This window comes from Papio anubis, chromosome 6, assembly GCF_008728515.1.
Source record: "Papio anubis isolate 15944 chromosome 6, Panubis1.0, whole genome shotgun sequence".
NCBI classification, from domain to species: domain Eukaryota; kingdom Metazoa; phylum Chordata; class Mammalia; order Primates; family Cercopithecidae; genus Papio; species Papio anubis.
Window position 1 is genome coordinate 104,976,841 of NC_044981.1, and position 20,217 is coordinate 104,997,057.

General features: G+C 42.9%; 1 protein-coding gene and 2 pseudogenes across 2 annotated transcripts in view; all 3 read left to right on the top strand.

Moving 5' to 3' along the window:
* The window catches only part of TMEM242 (transmembrane protein 242), a 31,307-nt gene extending 15,175 nt beyond the window's left edge, over positions 1-16,132 (top strand). Inside the window, exons 4-5 of one of the 2 annotated variants that reach the window (XR_646311.4) lie at positions 13,675-13,828; positions 15,260-15,373. Coding sequence is in view for 1 of the 2 variants with exons in the window: in XM_003897998.5 (XP_003898047.1) it covers positions 15,260-15,358 (99 nt within the window). In the remaining variant the exon portion in view is untranslated. Of the gene's footprint in view, positions 1-13,674; positions 13,829-15,259 lie in introns of both variants that reach the window. The other variant, XM_003897998.5, reaches the window with a different exon arrangement.
* On the top strand, positions 6,039-8,889 carry LOC103883920 (annotated as a pseudogene).
* A 1,037-nt stretch (positions 16,133-17,169) lies between the features above and the next one.
* Positions 17,170-17,261, top strand: LOC116275609 (annotated as a pseudogene).
* Positions 17,262-20,217: the final 2,956 nt, after the last annotated feature.

The following is a 20,217-nucleotide window of genomic DNA, read 5'->3' on the forward strand; positions in this document are numbered from 1 at the left end:
ATTTCCAAAATACCTCTTTCAAAACCCACCAGTTTCCTTGTATAAGTAAAATAGGGCCCCAAGCATTTTATCAAGTGGGAATGTGTGACAAGGACTAGGACAAATCAGCTCTGCCATAAAAGCTTTTTTGTTCTCAGACTTGACACAGATTAGACTTCATCACCTCAATAATGTTCCCAGCCGTATCCCACAGGAGGAAGGTAGCCTTGATTTCACTTGGGTTTTCTTTTTCTTTGTCCTTAATTCTTAGACTGAGCTTAGAAAATTGGGCACACATGAGCAGATCTCTCTAAGTAAAGCATTGTGAACTGGAGATCTGATAGCATTTGCTTCCCCCTTAAGCTCCGTTTTAAAAGTTACTTATGATTGATTAGTCACTTACAAATACCTAAAACTGTGGGACAGTACTACATTAATATACAGTTGATATGTACAGTTTGTAAGTATTCACTTACAAGTATATCAGAAAACGATGTTCGCGGAAATGGATTTTTCTACCTGAAATGCTTCTAACAATTTTAAGAAGAAATCATTTTCTAATGTGCTATATATTTTTCCACTATGTAAATTGTGCTGAACATAACTTATTTAACTTTTTCTTAGTGACTCAGATCTATCATTTATTGTTTGCTGCTTATACTGGCAGATTCTAGGCTTTTATAGTCATTCCTTTATTCTTTTTATGAGTTTTCTCGATTCCAGTTTGGCTCTTGTAACTTCCAACTGTCCCATTTACTTGTGAAATATTGCTGCTTTATTTTACGCAGTTATGCTTAAGGTTCTTTTTTTTACCCCCCTCATCTCTTCTTCACAGGTTCCAGCCACTCTGATGCCTTCATTTACACCCTGAGCTCTAGGCTCATGGGCCCACTTGACTGGACACAGGTGCTTGGATGACCTGCAGGCATCCCATGTGTCCCTCAGTGAACTGTCATTTGTCCCCAACTACAACCTACTCCTGAGTCATTCTCCCTATGAATAGCAGCATCACCCACAAAGCTGCCCAGAGAGAAAAGCCAGGTGGCCATTCCTGACCACACTCTTTCTCACCCCTGCATCTAATCAGTCACCAAACCTTGCTTTTCCCCGACCCCCACAGCCACTATAGTTGATGGCACCTTCTTGCTTCAAGATGATTCGGACAGCTGTCTCTGTTCTCCCTGCCTCCCTGCCTTGCCTCTCTGCAGCCCTTTCTCCACCCTTCTGCCAAAGCGCTCTGGCCTTCACTTTCTCTGGACTTACCATGCACACTGCCTTTCTTCCTGTTACCAGGGATAAAAGGTTGATGCTGCTGCCAGAGGCCCACCCCTGCCATTTGGGCATTAGATCCTGCCCCTTGTCATCTACAAGGGACCTTGCCCCCATCGTTATCCTCAGCCTTAGCTGATTGTCACGTGTTCCTTCTCTGCTGCGGTGTGTACAGACATGCTCTAGCTTATCCCACCTCTAGAAGTTCTCTCTAGATATTCCTTAACCTCCTCCAGCTACCAGCCCATTTGTCTGCTCCCCATTACACAAAAAAACTTCCTGAAAGAGTTGTCTGTGGTCACTGCCTCCACTTCCTCCGCTTCCTGCTCTCAGTCCAGCTCCTTGCCCCAGTGCTGCACTGGAACTGCTATTAAGGTTGCCAGTGCCCTCCTTGGTGCCAGATCTTACTTTATCCTCTGTTACTTGCCCTCCCAGCAACGTTTGGCACAATGGAACCCCAACCCCCGCCTCCTGAAACACTGTGGCTTCCGAGATACCTTCGACCTCACTGGCCGGTTTGCCTGTTTCTTGTGCCAGCCCCTCCCCTGGCCAGCCTCTCAACATCAGTGTCCAGTAGCTCCTACTTAGACTCTTCTGTCCTCAGCCCCTTGACTCTTTCGTCCAGTCCCTGCCATGTTAAAACAAACAGTACAATCTGATGCCATCCAGAGATATAGCCCCAGTCCTGACCTTCAGATTGGCCTCTCAGCTTCGTATTGTGCGCCCTCACAAGTATGTCACAAAGGCGTGTCAATGACCCATGTCCCATCTAGAGTGCTTGATTTCCTCACTTTATTCCCAACTTGCTCCTCCCTTGGTTTTCCCCATTTCATAAATGCCACCATCATCCCATCCTTCCACTTCAAACCAAAAACATCGATGAGAATCCTCTTAGATTCTCTCATTTCCCTTCGTTCCCTTCATCTGATGCACGCAAGTCCTGCTTGTCAGCTCTGCTGCTGAACACGGGCTGCCTTCATCTCTCCACATCCATTTCTCTCTTGCCTAGTGTTTTAAGTTGCCTCTCCAGTTTCCCGGCCTCTTCCTTATTCCCTCTAGAATTTTTTTCTCCACATAGCAGCCAGAGATATTTTTAAAATGTAAGTCAGATCATGCTCCTTCCTTATTTAAAACCCTTCGGTGGCTTCCTGTTGAAGAAGGTTTACATGAGGTAGCCCCGCCAACCTCACTGACCTCATCTTGAGCCACCACAATTGCCCACCTCATCTGTCCCCACTGCACTCCAGCCCTGCCAGCCTTCTTATTCCTTCAGCACACAGGCCTGTTCCTGCCTAGGGCCTTTATTCTAGCTTTGCCCAGGAAACTCCTTCCCCAGGTCCTTGTATCGCTGGCTCTTTGCTGCTGTCCAGGGTTTCAACCCAAACTTAATTCACCTCCTCAGAGCAGCTTCTCCAGATGTCTTCATTCCCACCACCCAGTTACTCTCTGAAATTATCCTATTTTCTTTTCTTTGTAGCGCCTGTTGCAAAACGAGATGATATTGACTATTGTCTTGTTTTATCAGTCTTCACAAAAAGAATGTAAATTCTGAGAGTAGAGACCTTTATCTTGGTCATTGTTATATCCTCATACCTGTAACAGTGCCTAATGCATTGTAGGTGTTTAGTAAGTATTTATTGAATGCAATCTGATCACATCACTTCTACCATTTCATTTCAGTGGCTCTCTCTCTGTCTTTTTCTGTTTTTTTTTTTGACAGAGTCTCGCTCTGTCACCCAGGCTGGAGTGCAGTGGCACAATCTTGGCTCACTGAAACCTCTGCCTCCTGGGTTCAACAATTTTCCTGCCTCAGCCTCCTAAGTAGCTGGACTACAGGCATGCACCACCACACTGGACTGATTTTGGTATTTTTTGTAGAGACGGAGTTTCACCATGTTGGCCAGGCTGGTCTGGAATGCCTGAACTCAAGTGATCCACCTGCCTCAGCCTCCTGAGGTGTTTGGATCAAAACAGGTGTAAGTCATCGCCCCCGGCCTAATGAATTTTAATTTCTTTGCTTTCCATGTTTTATGCCACATTATAAGTTTTCCTTTTTAATGATTAACACAAGTGTCTCTTTTACATTGCATCAAAAATTATGTATAAGATGCTGCTTTCAAAGAATAAAAATGTGATTTTGATGATTTATTAGAAGAGCTTGCCAATTCATTTCATATTTAAATACCATAAACAGGAAGTTGATCCCAGCATTGCTCTTTGAATTGACTTTTTGCCTTTATTCTATCCTTTGTGGCCCTCTGTCTTTCCTCCAGTTTTCCCAGTATTGCTGACAAAGTGAAATATTTTCATGTGCTGGGATTTGCAGAGACCCCCCAACATGAGAATTACTGAGCAATAGAATTAGAGCCCACTTATTTATTTTAAAACTACAATTTGCATTCTATGATTTTTCAAATCACAAAGACAACTTTCAAAATAATTGTGTTTATATAATGTTCCCCTTGCATGCTGGTGAGTTTATGGCCTATTTCAGATCAGCTTATAATAATTAACACTGCTTTCGTTGTATCCCTTTTTCCCCCTTAAACAAGGGTTTTTGTGTGCTGATTATTTTTTTAAAGGTTTCCAAAGAACAAAACATCTTAAATAACTTTAAAGGATAAAAATAGTCTTTCTGCCACTGCATATTTGTTCTAATGCCTTTCTAACACTGTAATAGGTTTTTGTTTTTGTTTTGTTTTTTAATGTTTTAACTTGGTAAAAGTGGGTATTGGCTTTGAAAATAGCCACAAAATCTTGTAGCTTATCCAAAGCTTTACTTGAAATATATGCATCAACTTTCTGAAGATGCCCCAGTGGGTGCCACTTTTACTTACCCTCATTTTCAGAACTCTCTAAGGTCTGTAGCCCCACCTTTCTGTCACTCTCACCTTTTAGCCCACTCTCCAGCCTTACTCACTCAGTTCTATGGTTACTCATTCTTTTCTACTACATCTACCAAATCCCTATTCATGTGCCCAGCTCTGTTCTAGAGGACAGGAATATGCCGGTAAATAAAAGGTGATCCTTCTTGCAGTGGCACATTCATAAGTATTTTACATTTAATTGTGTGTGATAAATCCTATAATGGAGAGAGGTACAAAGTACAGTGATGAAATAGGCTTTTAGAAAGCCAGTTCTGCTTAGGGGATTGGCAAAGATTGGTGAGAGAATGGAATATCAGAACTGGACTCTCAGAGAGGAAAAGGAGGATTTGAGAGCTGGGTGTGAGTCCAGGTGAAAGGAATAGTGACTTAGTGGCAACCATTCTCGGCTCAGGGACTTGCTGCTTGTTTTCATTTCCTGCTTCCTCCCTCCTAAGTGGTACGACCAAAAGTACTGAGGTGTAATCCTGCCATTAGCTATAATACTGTACTGCGGTTTGAATAGATAATTTGAGTCAGGTTTTCAATTCAGAAGGAATAATGAGCCACCTAAGATAGGAAGTCACTAGGGAGCTGTCTAGCTATACTTGGCTTTCCACATCTTTGAGTAGACCTAAATCTGCTCTGGAGGTCACATACATCTCTTTGTCTTTGTTAGTGCTTTCCTTTTTTATCTCAAGACTTACTGTAAATAAAAAAAGCTGCTTTGTTTGGTGTGTTTTTATTTTGAACAGTTTTTTCCCCCTCAAGATTGATTTAGTTGTGGCTAAGGGGAAAAACTGAAGCAGCTATTATAGAGATTGTATTTCTGAAGAGGTTCAAATTCTAGAAAGAAAATGACTATAGAAAGTAGCCATGCAGCAAAGAGTCTTTATGTCCTTGAATTTCATGTTCAAGAACACTTATCTTGGAAAATGACTCGACTGGTGAAAGGAATCATTATAGGTGGATGGGGGGAACAGGCACCAGGCTAAAACATTTCAAGTTATGACTGAGATAAAAGAAATGACAGCTATCAAAAGTTGTTGCTTTTAAAGGATTCCTCTAAAACACTGGCCACCATTAAATAAAGATGACCCTTTTAAAACTGCAGTTTTTAATTTGACAAATGTTAACCATAAATCTGACCACCAGTGCTAAGAGGATTCATGTACCTAGTGCTCTTACTATTTGGTGTGTCATGGAGTTTGTGGCTCTGTCATCTGAATAGGGTATGTGATCCCTACTGATAGGGAAAACACAGCCAGGAGGTCACCCTGAAACAGGATGTCAGGAACTCAGCTGATGGCACACCTTTCCCACCCTCACCAACTCCTTTGCTTATTGTTCCTCTCCTCCTGGACTGCCTTTTTTCTTCTTTTGTTGAGACGGAGTCTCGCTTTGTCGTCCAGGCTGGAGTGCAGTGTCATGAACTCGGCTCACTGCAACCTCCGCCTCCCAGGTTCAAGCAGTTCTCGTGCCTCAGCCTCCCGAGTAGCTGGAACCATAGGCACACACCACCACGCCCGGCTAATTTTTGTATTTTTAGTAGAAATGGGTTTCACTATGTTGGCCAGGCTGGTCTCGAACTTCTGACCTCAAGTGATCCATGAACCTCGGCCTCCAAATTGCTGGGATTACAGGTGTGAGCCATTGCGCCCAGCCCTGGACTGCCTTTCAATGGCACAAGTAAAAATAGCTTTTCGGCCAGGCACCTTGGCTTACGCCTGTAATCCCAACACTTTGGGAGGCCGAGACGGGCGGACCTGAGGTCAAGAGTTAGAGACCAGCCTGACCAATATGGTGAAACCTCGTCTCTTCTGAAAAATACAAAAATTAGCCGGGTGTGGTGGCAGGTGCCTGTAATCCCAGCTACTTGGGAGGCTGAGACAGGAGAATGGCTTGAACCTGGGAGGCGGAGATTGCAGTGAGCTGAGACCATGCCATTGCACCTGGGCAACAGAGCAAGACTCTGTCTCAAAAAAAAAAAAGAAAGAAAGAAAGAAAGAAAGAATAGCTTTTCAAGTCCAAATATAAAGTATTCGTTTTGTCAGCATTCAATATTCTAAAACAGAAATCTTTTTTTGCTGATCTTGAATGTACCAAGGGGCCCCATTCCAGAAGAGCACACTGCTTTTAAATAAAACAAGAGGGAGAGCTTTTGAGGAACCATTACACGGTCAGAATGCTGTTTAAAAGTGAGGAAAAAGTACCATCATTTTTATCGGAGCTTTTGTAATTTACTGGGCTTATTAGAGTATGCATTTCATCAGATGTGAAGTTGACACCTGCTCAGAAATTTTAAGGGAATTTAGTTCTTAAGATTGCCCAGAGAAATGCAGAACAAGTAAGGCATACTGATGCCACATTGTACTAGATCATTTATTTCACTACTTTGGTCAATAATCTGGTTTATGCATTGGTTGAAAATTGCCATTTTAAGGGCATTTAAGAGATATCCTCATTTTAATTGAGGGCTACATTGCCAACTTTCTACCTGAGAAGTCGTTTTTCTTCGGGACGCACAATCAAAGGCTTTCCTCTGGCATGAGAAAGGAATAGCATTCTCACCTGGTGAGTTTTTAGTGATGGAATGACTCCCAGCCGGCCCCTACCCTGCTCAATCTCCTGCTGACTGTCCCAGTGTGGGTCCTGGCCGGGACTGGCACCAAGGCAGTGGGATCCTTTATAAATAGGCCTCCAGCGCCATACACCAGATAGCAGGAGCCCACTTCTGGGACAATGGGAGATGGTGCAGGCAGCCACCCATACGCAAAGCACAGCGCCCTATCCTTCCCGGCAGGGTCATGGTTCAGAAGATGTAACCTGATTTTCATCTGTAGTTAATAGAAGCATTTTTTCCTTGGCATTCGTGCTAAAAATAGAAAACTAGTAATTTCAGGGATCTGGGTTAACCTCTTAAGCATGTCAGCTATCGATGAGAATACTCTTTGTAAAACTAACTCCAGAAATCACTTGCTAGAGAAGCAGCCCTTCACCGCCTTAGTCTGAGCACCCACGGAAAGCATGTGTTGGAGGCGCTGGCAAGGCCCGCGCAGCCGCAGTAGAGGGCCAGGGAGCGGGTCATGCGCACCCACCACAGAGGGCTGAAGGTGCTGCTAACGGCTCTCTTGGCGTTGCAATGTCCTGGTCAGCAGTTTTTTTTCCATTCTCTCCCTCCACTTCTTGAGTGAGCAGCCATGAGTTGGACTGTGCCTATTATGTGGGCCAGAGAGTGAATGAGTTCAGCAGGAGCGAATTTCCTGTGCCTGGGGATGGCCCTGTGACCCCGTCAGGCACCGTGCGTGCCGCTCAAGGGCATCTGGCTCTTCACCCCCGTGAGCAACATGGCGACTGTGAAGAGTGAGCTTACTGAGCACTTCACTTCTGAGGAGCGCGTTCATCGCAGTAAGGTCTCCATCACAGGAACTGGATCGGTGGGCATGGCCTGCGCTATCAGCATCTTATTAAAAGGCTTGAGTGATGAACTTGCCCTTGTGGATCCTGATGAAGGCAAACTGAAGGGTGAGACGGTGGATCTTCAACATGGCAGCCCTTTCATGAAAATGCCAAGTATTGTTTGTAGCAAAGATTACCTTGTCACAGCAAACTCTAGCCTAGTGATTATCACAGCAGGAGCACGCCAAGAAAAGGGAGAAACGCGCCTTAATTTAGTCCAGTGAAATGTGGCCATCTTCAAGTTAATAATTTCCGGTATTGTCTAGTACAGCCCCCTCTGCAAGCTGATTATTGTTTCCAATACAGTGGATGTCTTAACTTATGTAGCCTGGAAGTTGAGTGCATTTCCCAAAAACCGTGTTATTGGAAACGGCTGTAATCTGGATACTGCTCGTTTTCGTTTCTTGATTGGATAAAAGCTCGGTATCCACTCTGAAAGCTGCCGCGGATGGATCCTCAGAGAGCACGGAGACTCAAGTGTGTGTGTGTGGAGTGGAGTGAACATAGCTGGTATCCCTTTGAAGGATCTAAACTCTGATATAGGAACCGATAAAGATCCTGAGCAGTGGAAAAATGTCCACAAAGAAGTGATTGCTAGTGCCTATGAGATTATTAAAATGAATACTTCTTGGACCATTGGCCTATCTGTAGCTGATTTAACAGAAAGTATTTTGAAGAATCTTAGGAGAACACATCCAGTCTCCACCATCATTAAGGGTCTCTATGGAATAGATGAAGAAGTATTCCTCAGTATTCCTTGTATCCTGGGAGAGAATGGTATTACCAACCTTATAAAGATAAAGCTGACCCCTGAAGAGAAGGCCCACCTGAAAGAGTGCAAAAACACTTTGGGAAATTCAGAAGGAGCTGAAGCTTTAAAGTTGTCTAAAACTACCATTCTGAAATTATTGAAGAGATCATAGATACAGGATTATATATCAAAATTTTGAATAAACGTAAATTCCTAAAAGATGGAAATAGGAAAGTGGGTAGAGTGACTTTCCTATTTATTTAGTCCTCCAGCTCTTTTATTTAGCATCCAGGTGCTGGATGATACTTACTTACAATTCCTAAAGAAAGTGTTTTTGGTACCCCTGATGTAGCAGCACTTGCCTTGTTATATATGTAGTTGGCATTGGTTCCCAAAAAGTAGGATGTAAGTATTTATTGTGTTCTAGAAATTCTGATTATTTTCATTAGATATATGCTATTTCTTCTTGCTGGCTTATACCTATGTTCATTTATATGCTGTAAAAAAGTGGTAACTTCCTCTACAATGTAATAAAGGTATGTACATACAAGTTTTTTTTATAATGGATCCATCTTGAGACCGCCTTCATTTCCTCTGGGACAGACTTTCAGCTGGGTCGTTAAAAAGGCATGAAGTGGGGACTACAGCTGCATGTTGGGCATGTGTGTACATGTGCACGTGTGTATGTGTGCACACCAGTAAAGCAGGATCATTCAGTTAAGATATGAAAATAGTGATCTGATGGTAGCTGTTATAAAATGTTTAATGCAATAATGCAGAAAGCTTTTAGAAAGAGGCTTGACAGTCAGAGGTGGTATAGTTACTGTTGTTTGTTCGGCAGGGAAAGGAAACTTCCCTAAATTTTGCAGTTACTCAAAGCTGGAGGCATCACGCTACCTGACTTCAAACTATACTACAAGGTTACAGTAACCAAAACAGCATGGTACTTGTACCAAAACAGAAATATAGACCAATGGAACAGAACAGAGCCCTCAGAAATAATACCACACATCTACAACCATCTGATCTTTGACAAACCTGACAAAAACAAGAAGTGGGGAAAGGATTCCCTACTTCATAAATGGTGCTGGGAAAACTGGCTAGCCATATGTAGAAAGCTGAAACTGGATCCCTTCCTTACACCTTATACAAAAATTAAGATGGATTAAAGACTTAAATGTTAGACCTAAAACCATAAAAACCCTAGAAGAAAACCTAGGCAATACCATTCAGGACATAGGCATAGGCAAGGACTTCATGTCTAAAACATTAAAAGCAATGGCAACAAAAGCCAAAATTGACAAATGGGATCTAATTAAACTAAAGAGCTTCTGCATAGCACAAGAAACTACCATCAGAGTGAACAGGCAACCTACAGAATGGGAGAAAATTTTTGCAATCTACTGATCTGACAAAGGGCTAATATCCAGAATCTACAAAGATTCTGGGCGAAGGATATGGACACTTCTCAAAAGAAGACATTTATGCAGCCCACATACACATGAAAAAATGCTCATCATCACTGGCCATGAGAGAAATGCAAATCAAAACCACAATGAGATACCATCTCACACCAGTTAGAATGGTGATCATTAAAAAGTCAGGAAACAACAGGTGCTGGAGAGGATGTGGAGAAATAGGAACGCTTTTACACTGTTGGTGGGACTGTAAACTAGTTCAACCATTGTGGAAGACAGTGTGGCGATTTCTCAAAGATCTAGAACTAGAGATACCATTTGACCCAGCCATCCCATTACTGGGTATATACCCAAAGGATTATAAATCATGCTGCTATAAAGACACATGCACACGTATGTTTATTGTGGCACTATTCGCAATAGCAAAGACTTGGAACCAACCCAAATGTCCATCAATGATAGACTGTAATCCCAGCACTCTGGAAGGCCTCAGCGGGCAGATCACGAGGTCAGGAGATCGAGACCATCCTGGCTAACACAGTGAAACCCCGTCTCCACTAAAAAATACAAAAAATTAGCTGGGCATGGTGGCGGGCATCAGCCAGGCAGTTGTACTCATAAGCCATGTCTCTGTGGGCAAGTTAACCTCTCTGACATTTGGTTTTTCATATGTAAAGTGGTGGTAATAATTTCTGCCATATAGAATTGTGAAGATTAAATAATAGCCTAATGCTTTGTCCAGTACCTGACACGTAAGTGATCCGAAATGGCAGATATTTTTCCTGTTCAAGTAACATTTTTACAACCTAACTATACTTTTTAATCTCCTTTTTTACCAGTTTTATATAGTCTTATTCTGTTGTATTTTATGAAGAAGCTGAATTACCAGATTGTTGAAAATTACCATTGACTCTAATTATTGACATTATCCAAAGGTTTTTTCATCAGTAGATCCTATAGAACTGTCATCATTGTTGCCCCTAGCATTGAGGTCGGTAACAGTCCTGCACCAGCAAGCGAAGACATAGCTAAATTTGCCAGACAATAGCAAAAACATTTCAAACCTGAGAGCTTGTAATTCCAACAACTGCCTATTTATTGGAATTGTTGCTTAAGGAGTTTCTGAAATTAATTAAATTGGGGACATAACCTGAGGCTTTTAAGTAATTTGTCAGCACACTGTGTATTAGACCAAATGTTTTCAAGTGTTTTTCCCCTACCGAGACATGCATGGTAAATGTGCAGAGTGTCCCCTGTGCATATTCAAGCAGTATACAGAGTAAACACATGGGCTGTGCAGTCGGATCTGCTCTTACCAGCCATGGCACTGAGCACTGAGCTTCCATCACCATATCTTTAAAGGAGGGATGGTATTTGTCCCACTTGATTGTTGGGAGGGTTAAGTGAGAAATATGCCTGGCATACAGTAAGGACTTTCTAAGTGGCATCAGTGGTTGACCTCACTCCTGGCCTACTGGCTATATGACCCTTCAAGAAGCTATTGAACTGTGAATGAGAATAACATTATTAGAGGCATAATCCTGAATCTGTTTTAATATCTAAAAAGTCCATTATATCTATAGAACGTCCATATTTGTGACAAAATACTCGTAATACATTTTCCATTTGTCATGACACTCCATTTGAGCACTACTACCTCAGACAGTGGTACTTCCTGTGACTATTACAATGCAGCACTGTTGGACACTAAAGCACTGGGGCTTAGAAATGAGGATGGTGGGCCCATGGCACTGGGGTGTACCACTCATGTCTTAGACAGATGAGGCTGGTGGGCCCATGGCACTGGGGAGTACCATTCATGTCTTGGTTTTGGTTTCTTTTGAGATGGAGTCTCACTCCGTGGCCCAGGCTGGAGTGCAGGGGCATGCTTTTGGCTCAGTGCAACCTCCGCTTCCTGGGTTCAAGCAATTCTCCTGCCTCAGCTGGGACTAAAGGCATGCGCCACCATGCCTGGCTAATTTTTGTATTTTTAGTAGAGACGGGATTTTACCACGTTGGCCAGGCTGGTCTCGAACTCCTGGCCTCAAGTGATCCATCCGTCTAGGCCTCCCAAAGTGTTGGGATTACAGGCGTGAGCCACCACACCCCACTCATGTCTTAGTTTTTTGGAAAGCACCCCCTGGAGGTGTGCAGGGCACAACAGCACTGCTTGGAAGGGTAACCCTGTTATCCATAGCATAGGAAAATTTTCCCTGGTCAGAGGAAAGAAGAGAGAACTACAGTTTGGAAAATGCTTGGGAGTAAAACGGAGTTGCTGGATGGGTACTCTAGTTCCCAGCATAGCCCCTCACCAGACTTCTGGGGTACAGGGCAGCGGAACAGTTCTATGGCAGTAGCTGTGATTATCAAGGAATTCAGTACATTTACTTTATAACCAAATTTGCTTCAATGCACTCAACCCCTAAATCTTTCTTCAAGCACATCTTTAAAAAGGGAAATGTTCTGTTGGCCTCATGTGTAGAGAATCTTGGTAAAACCAACACCTTTTCTGAACTGCATATCAGAAATTGATATAGGTGGAAACTATGTGAAGGTTTTCGTCTACTATCCATGTAATATGAACAGTATGCACTGAAAAGCCTTCTGTAGAGCCCATTCTCTAAAACCACTTGAGGCCCTGTTTATATCTTAAATGTCTGAATTTCCATTTCCACAGCTGTAAACTTAGAGAACAGGGATAGATGGTACCCTTTACCCCTCTCCATTCCTTTCTCTCATCTCAGATCTGTCTATTCCTAGTTAGTTACTTTGCAGATTTGAGTGCTTCTAGTGATTCAGTTGCCATGACCCTGGGCACGAGTAAATAATTTAATATTTGAGAAATTAGAGGAAAGAAAGCAATCAGGCCAAAAGGAGGAAACGAAAACGTAACCCTGCTGAAGGAGAGCAAAACGTAACTCTTGCTCTCCTCCCCTGGCCTCACCTGCATTTCCCAGCCTCTCCCTTGTCAGCAGCTGACCACGTTCCGGACCACTGGAAGGCAGACTGGTGAATGCTTTGGTTCATGTCTTGGCTATCTGACATCCCATTTGAAAACTGTCATCCGGCTTAGTTGTAAAAGATGTTCAACCAGAAGAGTGAAGAGAAAGAACCAGGCAGCACAGTGCCAACCCTGGCCAGAGAGATGTCTGTTTTTCAACTACAAAAGTCTATGCAAAGTTCCTCAGTGGGAGCGATAACAATGTTTTGGACAAAGCAATTAATTCTTTATGGAAGAGGGAGTGGGGGAGAGAGACATCCATGAGCTGTGTGTCTTCAAGATTAGTGTCTGGGTCCAGAACACTGAGATGGCTGGCACAGATACAGACAATATATAACACAGAAGGAAGACCTTCCGTATCTTCCAGTGACAGAATATGTAAGCTAAAATGATATATTGCTATAAAGTAATATACTTAACAGACATTCCATAATATTTATATTCATGTGAGCTTTGTTCTTGCAATACAGCACGCATATTTCGATAATATAGCAATGATAATAGCGAATGTATATTGAGCATTTTCCATGTGTTAGACGCTGTGCTTTATATGTATCATCTCCCTTAATCCTTAATTCTCACAACTCTTTAAGCAGGTAATTACTGTCTCCATTCTACATATGTGGAAACTATGGCTTAATAGAGTAAGCAGCTTTCCCAAGTGGTGGAGCTAGGATTTGAACAGAGTCCATGTTGTTGACAGCAGTGCTACAGTTTGCCACAGTGCTAGGAGTAAAGGCCTAGGATTTACAGGTCCCAAACCCCTGAATCTGGAAACAAGGTAAAGATTCAGCCTCAAATTGAAATAAATAAGCATCGATGTTAAAGAAATATTAGCCGATTCTCAAAATAACCACTCTAAGAAATGACTTGCATGTTGCAGATGAGTCCACGGTACTTCACAAACCTGATCAAGGCGATCTCTATCCTTAGGAATATATGACTGGCAGATGGCTGATGAGGAAAAATTGGAAGGCAGTGCTGTGGTGCTGCTGAAATATCTTTGTAGGAGGACCGTATAGATTAACCAGGATGAATCAGAGAGTGTATTACTAGTACTGTCCAGCGTAAAGATCACCTAACTTCCGTAAGTTAGTGTTCCCACCTTATGGGGTTGTAGACCTTAGGTGGACCCAGGTGTTCCAGGTAAACTGTAATACTGTGTGACACTGCATGTTAAGATCTCTTAGGCTGGGCGCGGTGGTGCACACCTATGATCTCAGCACTTTGGGAGGCCAGAGTCAGAGGATTGCTTGAGTTCAGGAGTTTGAGACCAGCCTGGGCAACACAGCAAGACCCCATCTCTACCCAAAATGCAAAAGTTAGCACATGCCTGTAGTCCCAGCTACTTGGGGGTATTGAGGTGGGACGATCACTTGAGCCCGGGAGGTTGAGGCTGCAGTGAGCCATAATCGTGCCACTGCACTGCAGCCTGGGTGACAGAGTGAGACCCTGCCGCAAAAAAAAAAAAATCTCTTGTTCCCTTGCTGTGACTCTTAGATTCCAAATCAACTTCTGCTTGTAAAACTCCTACCTAGATTTAAAACAAACAAATAAACATTGTCTGGCACATAAGAACATTCCAGTTTATCTACCATTCCTTGATTTATTCTTCGCTAAACTCCTACTAAATTTCTTCTCTCTGTCATTTCTCCCTGTGAAAATTCTAGCTTTGAATGACCTAATCATATTTATTTATTCAGATAGAAATCCCATCCTCGGCCGGGTGTGGTGGCTCACGCCTATAATCCCAGCACTTTGGGAGGCCGAAGTGGGCGGATCACAAGGTTAGGAGATCAAGACCATCCTGGCTAACACAGTGAAACCCCATCTCTACTAAAAATACAAAAAATTAGCCAGGCATGGTGGTGGGCACCTGTAGTCCCAGCTACTCGGGAGGCTGAGGCAGGAGAATGGCATGAACCTGGGAGGCGGAGCTTGCAGTGAACCGAGACCGCGCCACTGCACTCCAGCCTGGGCGACATAGCAAGACTCTGTCTCAAAAAAAAAAAAAAGAAAAAAAGAAATCCCATCCTCAACGGCATCTTTATATGTGAAAGCCAACAATACACACTCTTCTTCTGGGAGGGAATAATTATTATGGAGGGTTGACAGTTTAGGACATGTTGCCTTACAGATTAAGAGTGGTTGGTTGGTTTGTTTTTAAAGAGATGGAGTCTTGCTGTGTTGCCCAGGCCGGATTAAAACTCCTGGGCTCAAGCAGTCTACCCACCTCAGCCTCCCGAGTAGCTGGGACTACAGGTGTGAGCCACCATGTCTAGCTAAGAGTGAAGTTTTATGTTATTTAATAATAAATTTATACTCAGAAGAAGAAAGGAAGTATACTTCATTTTCTTTCAAGATACCTAGAATATATATAGTCCCTATCTTTTATTAATGTTCCTTAGCTCTGTACCTGTGAGCGGTAAAGTACTAGTGAGTCAGGAAAGGCGCCATCTCTAATAGCTGTTTTCTCCTTCTTTTAATATTTGATAACTGATTATTTTTCTTCTTTTAGATGAAAGACTTTCGCAGTAAAATGCAATCAATATTTCCAACAATTCCCAAGAACTCCGAATCGGCTGTTGAGTGGGAGGAAACATTGAAATCCAAATGAGATGAACATGGATGAATTTCAAAATGCTTGTTACGGAAAGGGGTGGCTCCAAAGATACCATAACAGCAAAGGGACTGGGACTAATTTCTCTAGGAACATGGGCAGATTGCTGACTGAACCAGTGCACTGGATAGCATTCGGCCTTCTCATCACAGGAGAGTATGTGTGTGCGTGTTGGTGGAGGGTAAAGTTTCCCCAAAGTTATGAAGACTATTTAAAAATAGTAATTACAGGAATAACTTCCTTATATGGAGGGGATCCCACAGGAAATGATTCTGTTTTAATAGTTGAACCAAGTTTCATACCTAAAAAAAGTTTATAATAAAAGTATGATAGGAAAATATAAAACAGACCCCCTAATAGCAATAGTACTGCAATGTGTCTTAATTAAAGGAGTTTTAAGAGCCTTTCTTGTCAGTATGTGACAGAACTTGGAAGTCTTATTCTGATTAGCCAGACTACAAAGTGACAGTCACCTGGTAAGTCCTGTGTGGTGGGAAGTGGGTGTGGCTCTCGTGTCCTCATGTGGTCTGTGATTTACAGCGAGCGCACGCATGCTAGTTTACCTGATGCCCTCTCTTGAAGGCCCTATAAATTCTTATACTTAAAACAAAAAGCCAGTAATGAGTTGTGATCACCCAAAAAGGCACAGTTGGGGTAAAGTAATGATGATATCAGGGGTAAAAATATGTTTTTGAGAAGTTGGTCTGGATCTCTGAACATTGACAGTTTGTCATTTTGTCTCAGTTGTCAAAGTAAAAAGAGCCCAATTGTCGTCTGTCTTCAATTTTTTTTTTTTTTTTTTTTTTTTTTTTTACAGAGCCTCGCTCTGTCGCCCAGGCTGGAGTGCAGTGACACGATCTCAGCTCACTGCAAGCTCCGCCTCCTGGGTTCACGCCATTCTCCTGCCTCAGCCTCCCATGTAGCTGGGACTACAGGCGCCTGCCACCTCGCCCGGCTAATTTTTTTTTGTATTTTTAGTAGAGACAGGGTTTCACCATGTTCGCCAGGATGGTCTTGATCTCCTGACCTCGTGATCTGCGCATCTCAGCCTCTCAAAGTGCTGAGATTACAAGCGTGAGCCACCACGCCCGGCCTGTCTTCAATAATTTTAACCAGAAAGTCACCTGAGTACTGAGTCCCAATATAAAGTATTTGGTACCACCTCCCTAACGAAGCTGTTAGGGTAAATTCTATGTGCACACCCAACTCCCTCATGTCTTCCACAATCTCCTACAAAAAAACAGATGGAGAATAATGTCTTCATGCAATTATTTTTACTGCAATTGCATTTTAAAATATTTTCAAGGAGAGAAATACTTTAATATGTCAGTATGTCCAGAGAAATAACCTGTAGTTAAATATCAGTTGTGCAGTTTCTTCCTACTTGCCTAGGCTCTAATTAGCAATCAGGTTTAATAAAGGACATTTGAAATTTCTGTTATCACGAAACCTTTTATTCTAAGGGAGATTTTTAAATGAAACGACAAGTACATAATGTAATACTTTTCTCTAGACCATGTTACCCTGTTAAAATTGCTGTTTTGTTAATGAAACAGGTGTAATCAGCATCTGGAATTCATATGTAATCTGTTAAAAATCCAAGACTGAAAGGAAAGGATTGTGAAATTGGTCAGTGAATGCAGGTAGCAACAACTCTTCACCGGCCTTTCATTTGTAGTTAAATCTCCTCTGAGAAGAAATTTGTAGCCTTTGAATGAAACGAAGGAAAGGCCGGAGCTAAAGGAACAGGTTTTCCTCCACACAATTAGTCTGAATCTAGGTCCCCTGAATAGAGTGGGCACCGCCTGATCCTTTTGTGCTTCATAAATGTGGGTTTTCAAGCTTGTGCATGAGATGGCCCTCAAACCTTGTTACAGCGGTGCACTTTACCCGTCTGATGTGGGGGGAGGAAAGAATGGGCACTACCTAAAACTGTTTACAGCTAGAATCTGGGTTTTATTTTTCGTAGATGGAGAATGCCTCGTGGTTTCTAAAGACCTCCAGTGGGTGGAGAAAGGAGGCTTGCCCGCCTGTCTGGAGTGTTAAAAGGAGACATCATTGTTAACTGTGATTCTATTTAATGGATTCCTACCTTGTAACCTCCCTAAGGGTGGGGACCCCTCTCAGGGCCTTGTAAACTGGTGTCAGCACCACTGCAGGGGCTGCTGCACGTCGGACGGATGGCAGCTAGGCCCTAGGAAGGAGCCAGGGGCCCTGGTGGGGGCGCTGCTTTCCCACAGTGCTGGTGCAGAGGAGGCCTAGATGTATGTTGCTGAAGGAGTGTCCGAATACTAGAGTGGCATGCCTCGTGTCTGCAAAACCCTTATACGTCACCTCTGCTGCCCTTGACCGATGGCAGGGCAACTCCCATAAGAATGACGATGAATCCCCTGCAGAGGGGAGGCTGGCAGGGACAAATTCCCTAGAAGAGGAAACGAGCTTCGGCTCTAACTGCATCTTAAAAGCAAAAGTGAAGTAACGCACAGATGGAAATTTAACAAGAAAACAAGCAGTATGACTCAAGTGGTGTTTTCCACAGTCAGAACTTGAATATCAGTGGATTTCATCATTTGTCTATTCCTTTTGTACCAGAGGCATATTGTTAAATTGGTTAATGGAAAGGAAAAATGTTTAACAGATAATGTTATTCTTTATGAGACGTACCATCTGTGTATTGAGCTCTGAATGTCCCTGGATATGGAAGAGAGGAAATGTGATGGAATTTCAGGTTTGCCTTCTTTGCTGTCTTTATCTTGGGTAGAATATGACAAACATAATCACATTTATCTCCTGGAGCATAAAGAGTTTTAATCACCCTATTAACCAGGATGACATTTTTCACAGACTTAAAAAGGAATAGAACAGCCATTATCTCCCTATAAGCAATCCATTTCATGGAGGCTGAGCACTAGAAATGCTTTAAAGGATGGATAACGCAGACCATTTCCATTTCCTGTCTAAGCCAACATTAAGGAGGCTTTCAGTAAGGCTGTTGCTTCCACTGGGTGAGTGTTAAGCTTTACACTTAGAGTCTCAGCACCCAAAAGAGCTATTAGAGAAATCGAGGGCAGGGAGGAGTGGCTTCCGAGACCTCGGGATTCATTCAAGGGAAAACATGTATCCTGGTAAGTTGCTGCTGCCCTATGAAAAGGAATCCATGGGCTGCTGTTATATTCAGAGTCAAGAAAGTGTGGTTTCAGGACAACGTGAGAGTGGAAAGTAGGGGATGGGAGCTGCCTCCCAAGACGGACTAGGAGGACCATGGCCCAAGGGCATGGAAGCAGGTGGCCGCTGAGAGGGCCGTCGGCCATCCCCACCTCCACCCTCGTGCCAGGTCATGGGCACAGGCTGGCATTGAAAAGGATACTTCGCCTGCTTAGTCAAAAGGTGGCATTGAATCATCTCGGCTGTCACATGTTTTGTTTAGTTTCATGGATAGTATGGGACCAAACTTGCAAATTAATCATTGCAACCTAAGGGGAAAATAGAAGAAATTAAGGTGGCGGAGGGAGCCCATGGGGACAAAAGTAATTAAAATCCACTGAATTTAGCTATTTCACTTGGGGCAACATTTAATCTCCAAGATTAAATCTTGGTTTATGGGGAACATTGTATATTTTCATCTCATTTTTATGTATCATCTTTAAGACAAATCGTTAAGTGCAAATGAAAATCAGGTAACATACAAAGGCAGTTCACCAAATAGTTAAATTTCCTATGAAAGTGAGTGAAATACATATTTTTATAATACCATGTTCAAGTGAAGTGTTTTTCCTTTCTGCCAAGAGTCATTAAATGATATAGCAAGTATTTGGGTCTCTCTTGGTGTTATCAGGATTAATTGCCCAAGGCTGCGATTTTGTGAGCATAGAAAAGGAAAGCAAGCATCTCGCACAAGCAGTGACATGAATCTGTAATAATGAGTGAGGCTGTTAGCAAATTTTGTCTGATGGCAGATAACTCAGTTTTGGAGAAAATTAGAATCACAGCTACCAAGAAGCACATACCGTTTCAACTTTCCTACCCAAGTATTAGTGAAGTGATTTAGGACCTTGATTTATGTTTCTTCGATAAGCTGGCTTGAGGCCTTCGCTTCATTACTATTTGATGAAGCATGATCACTTACTTTAAAAAAAAATAGGTGAATGTATTAAATATACTTAAAGACATAACGGTAAAGGTTATTCTTAATGGACTCTCCTAAGAAGCTAAGTCAGGCAAACTGAGAACGCTTGGCGTGTTCATAACACCTATTACCTGCTCATCTGAAAACACTCAAAAAATGGACCTTCATGCTGCCTCTGACACCCCAGGCTTAGAGTGGCCTTCCAGGTTTGCAGTCTAATAGGTGACCCTCCACAGGACACCTCCAGGCGATGTCTACATTGCCACGCCCTGGGTGAGTCTCCGGCCCTCCCACATGCATGCCCTGCCTTCAGAGGACAAGTTGGCAAAACTGAGTTTCTAAAAGAAAACTTGAATTTGGCGGTCTGTACAGAGTTGTGCCAAACTGCAGTTTGCTCCTTTGCTCTGCCAAGCTGGGTGATGAGAATGTGTTTATTTTATTGCTGCTAGCTTTCTTCTCCAACTGACCCTGTTGTAGGGGCTGAATCCCCCACCGTGTTTCCTACTCTGGAGCAGAGCCTACGTGGCAGACCTCTCCATCCAGAGCCTTTGGGGAGTGTTACCAGGGGGTGGACCCTCCCTGCAGCCGCCATCTCCCTGTGTCCTTCCATCTCCCATCAGGCCATGGCGGCCACAGCTACTCAGATCCTTCCTGCAGTCAGGACAGAGGTTACACAGCTAAGACAACTCTAGTGACAATCTCATAAAAACTAAAGTAAGACCTCTTGTCA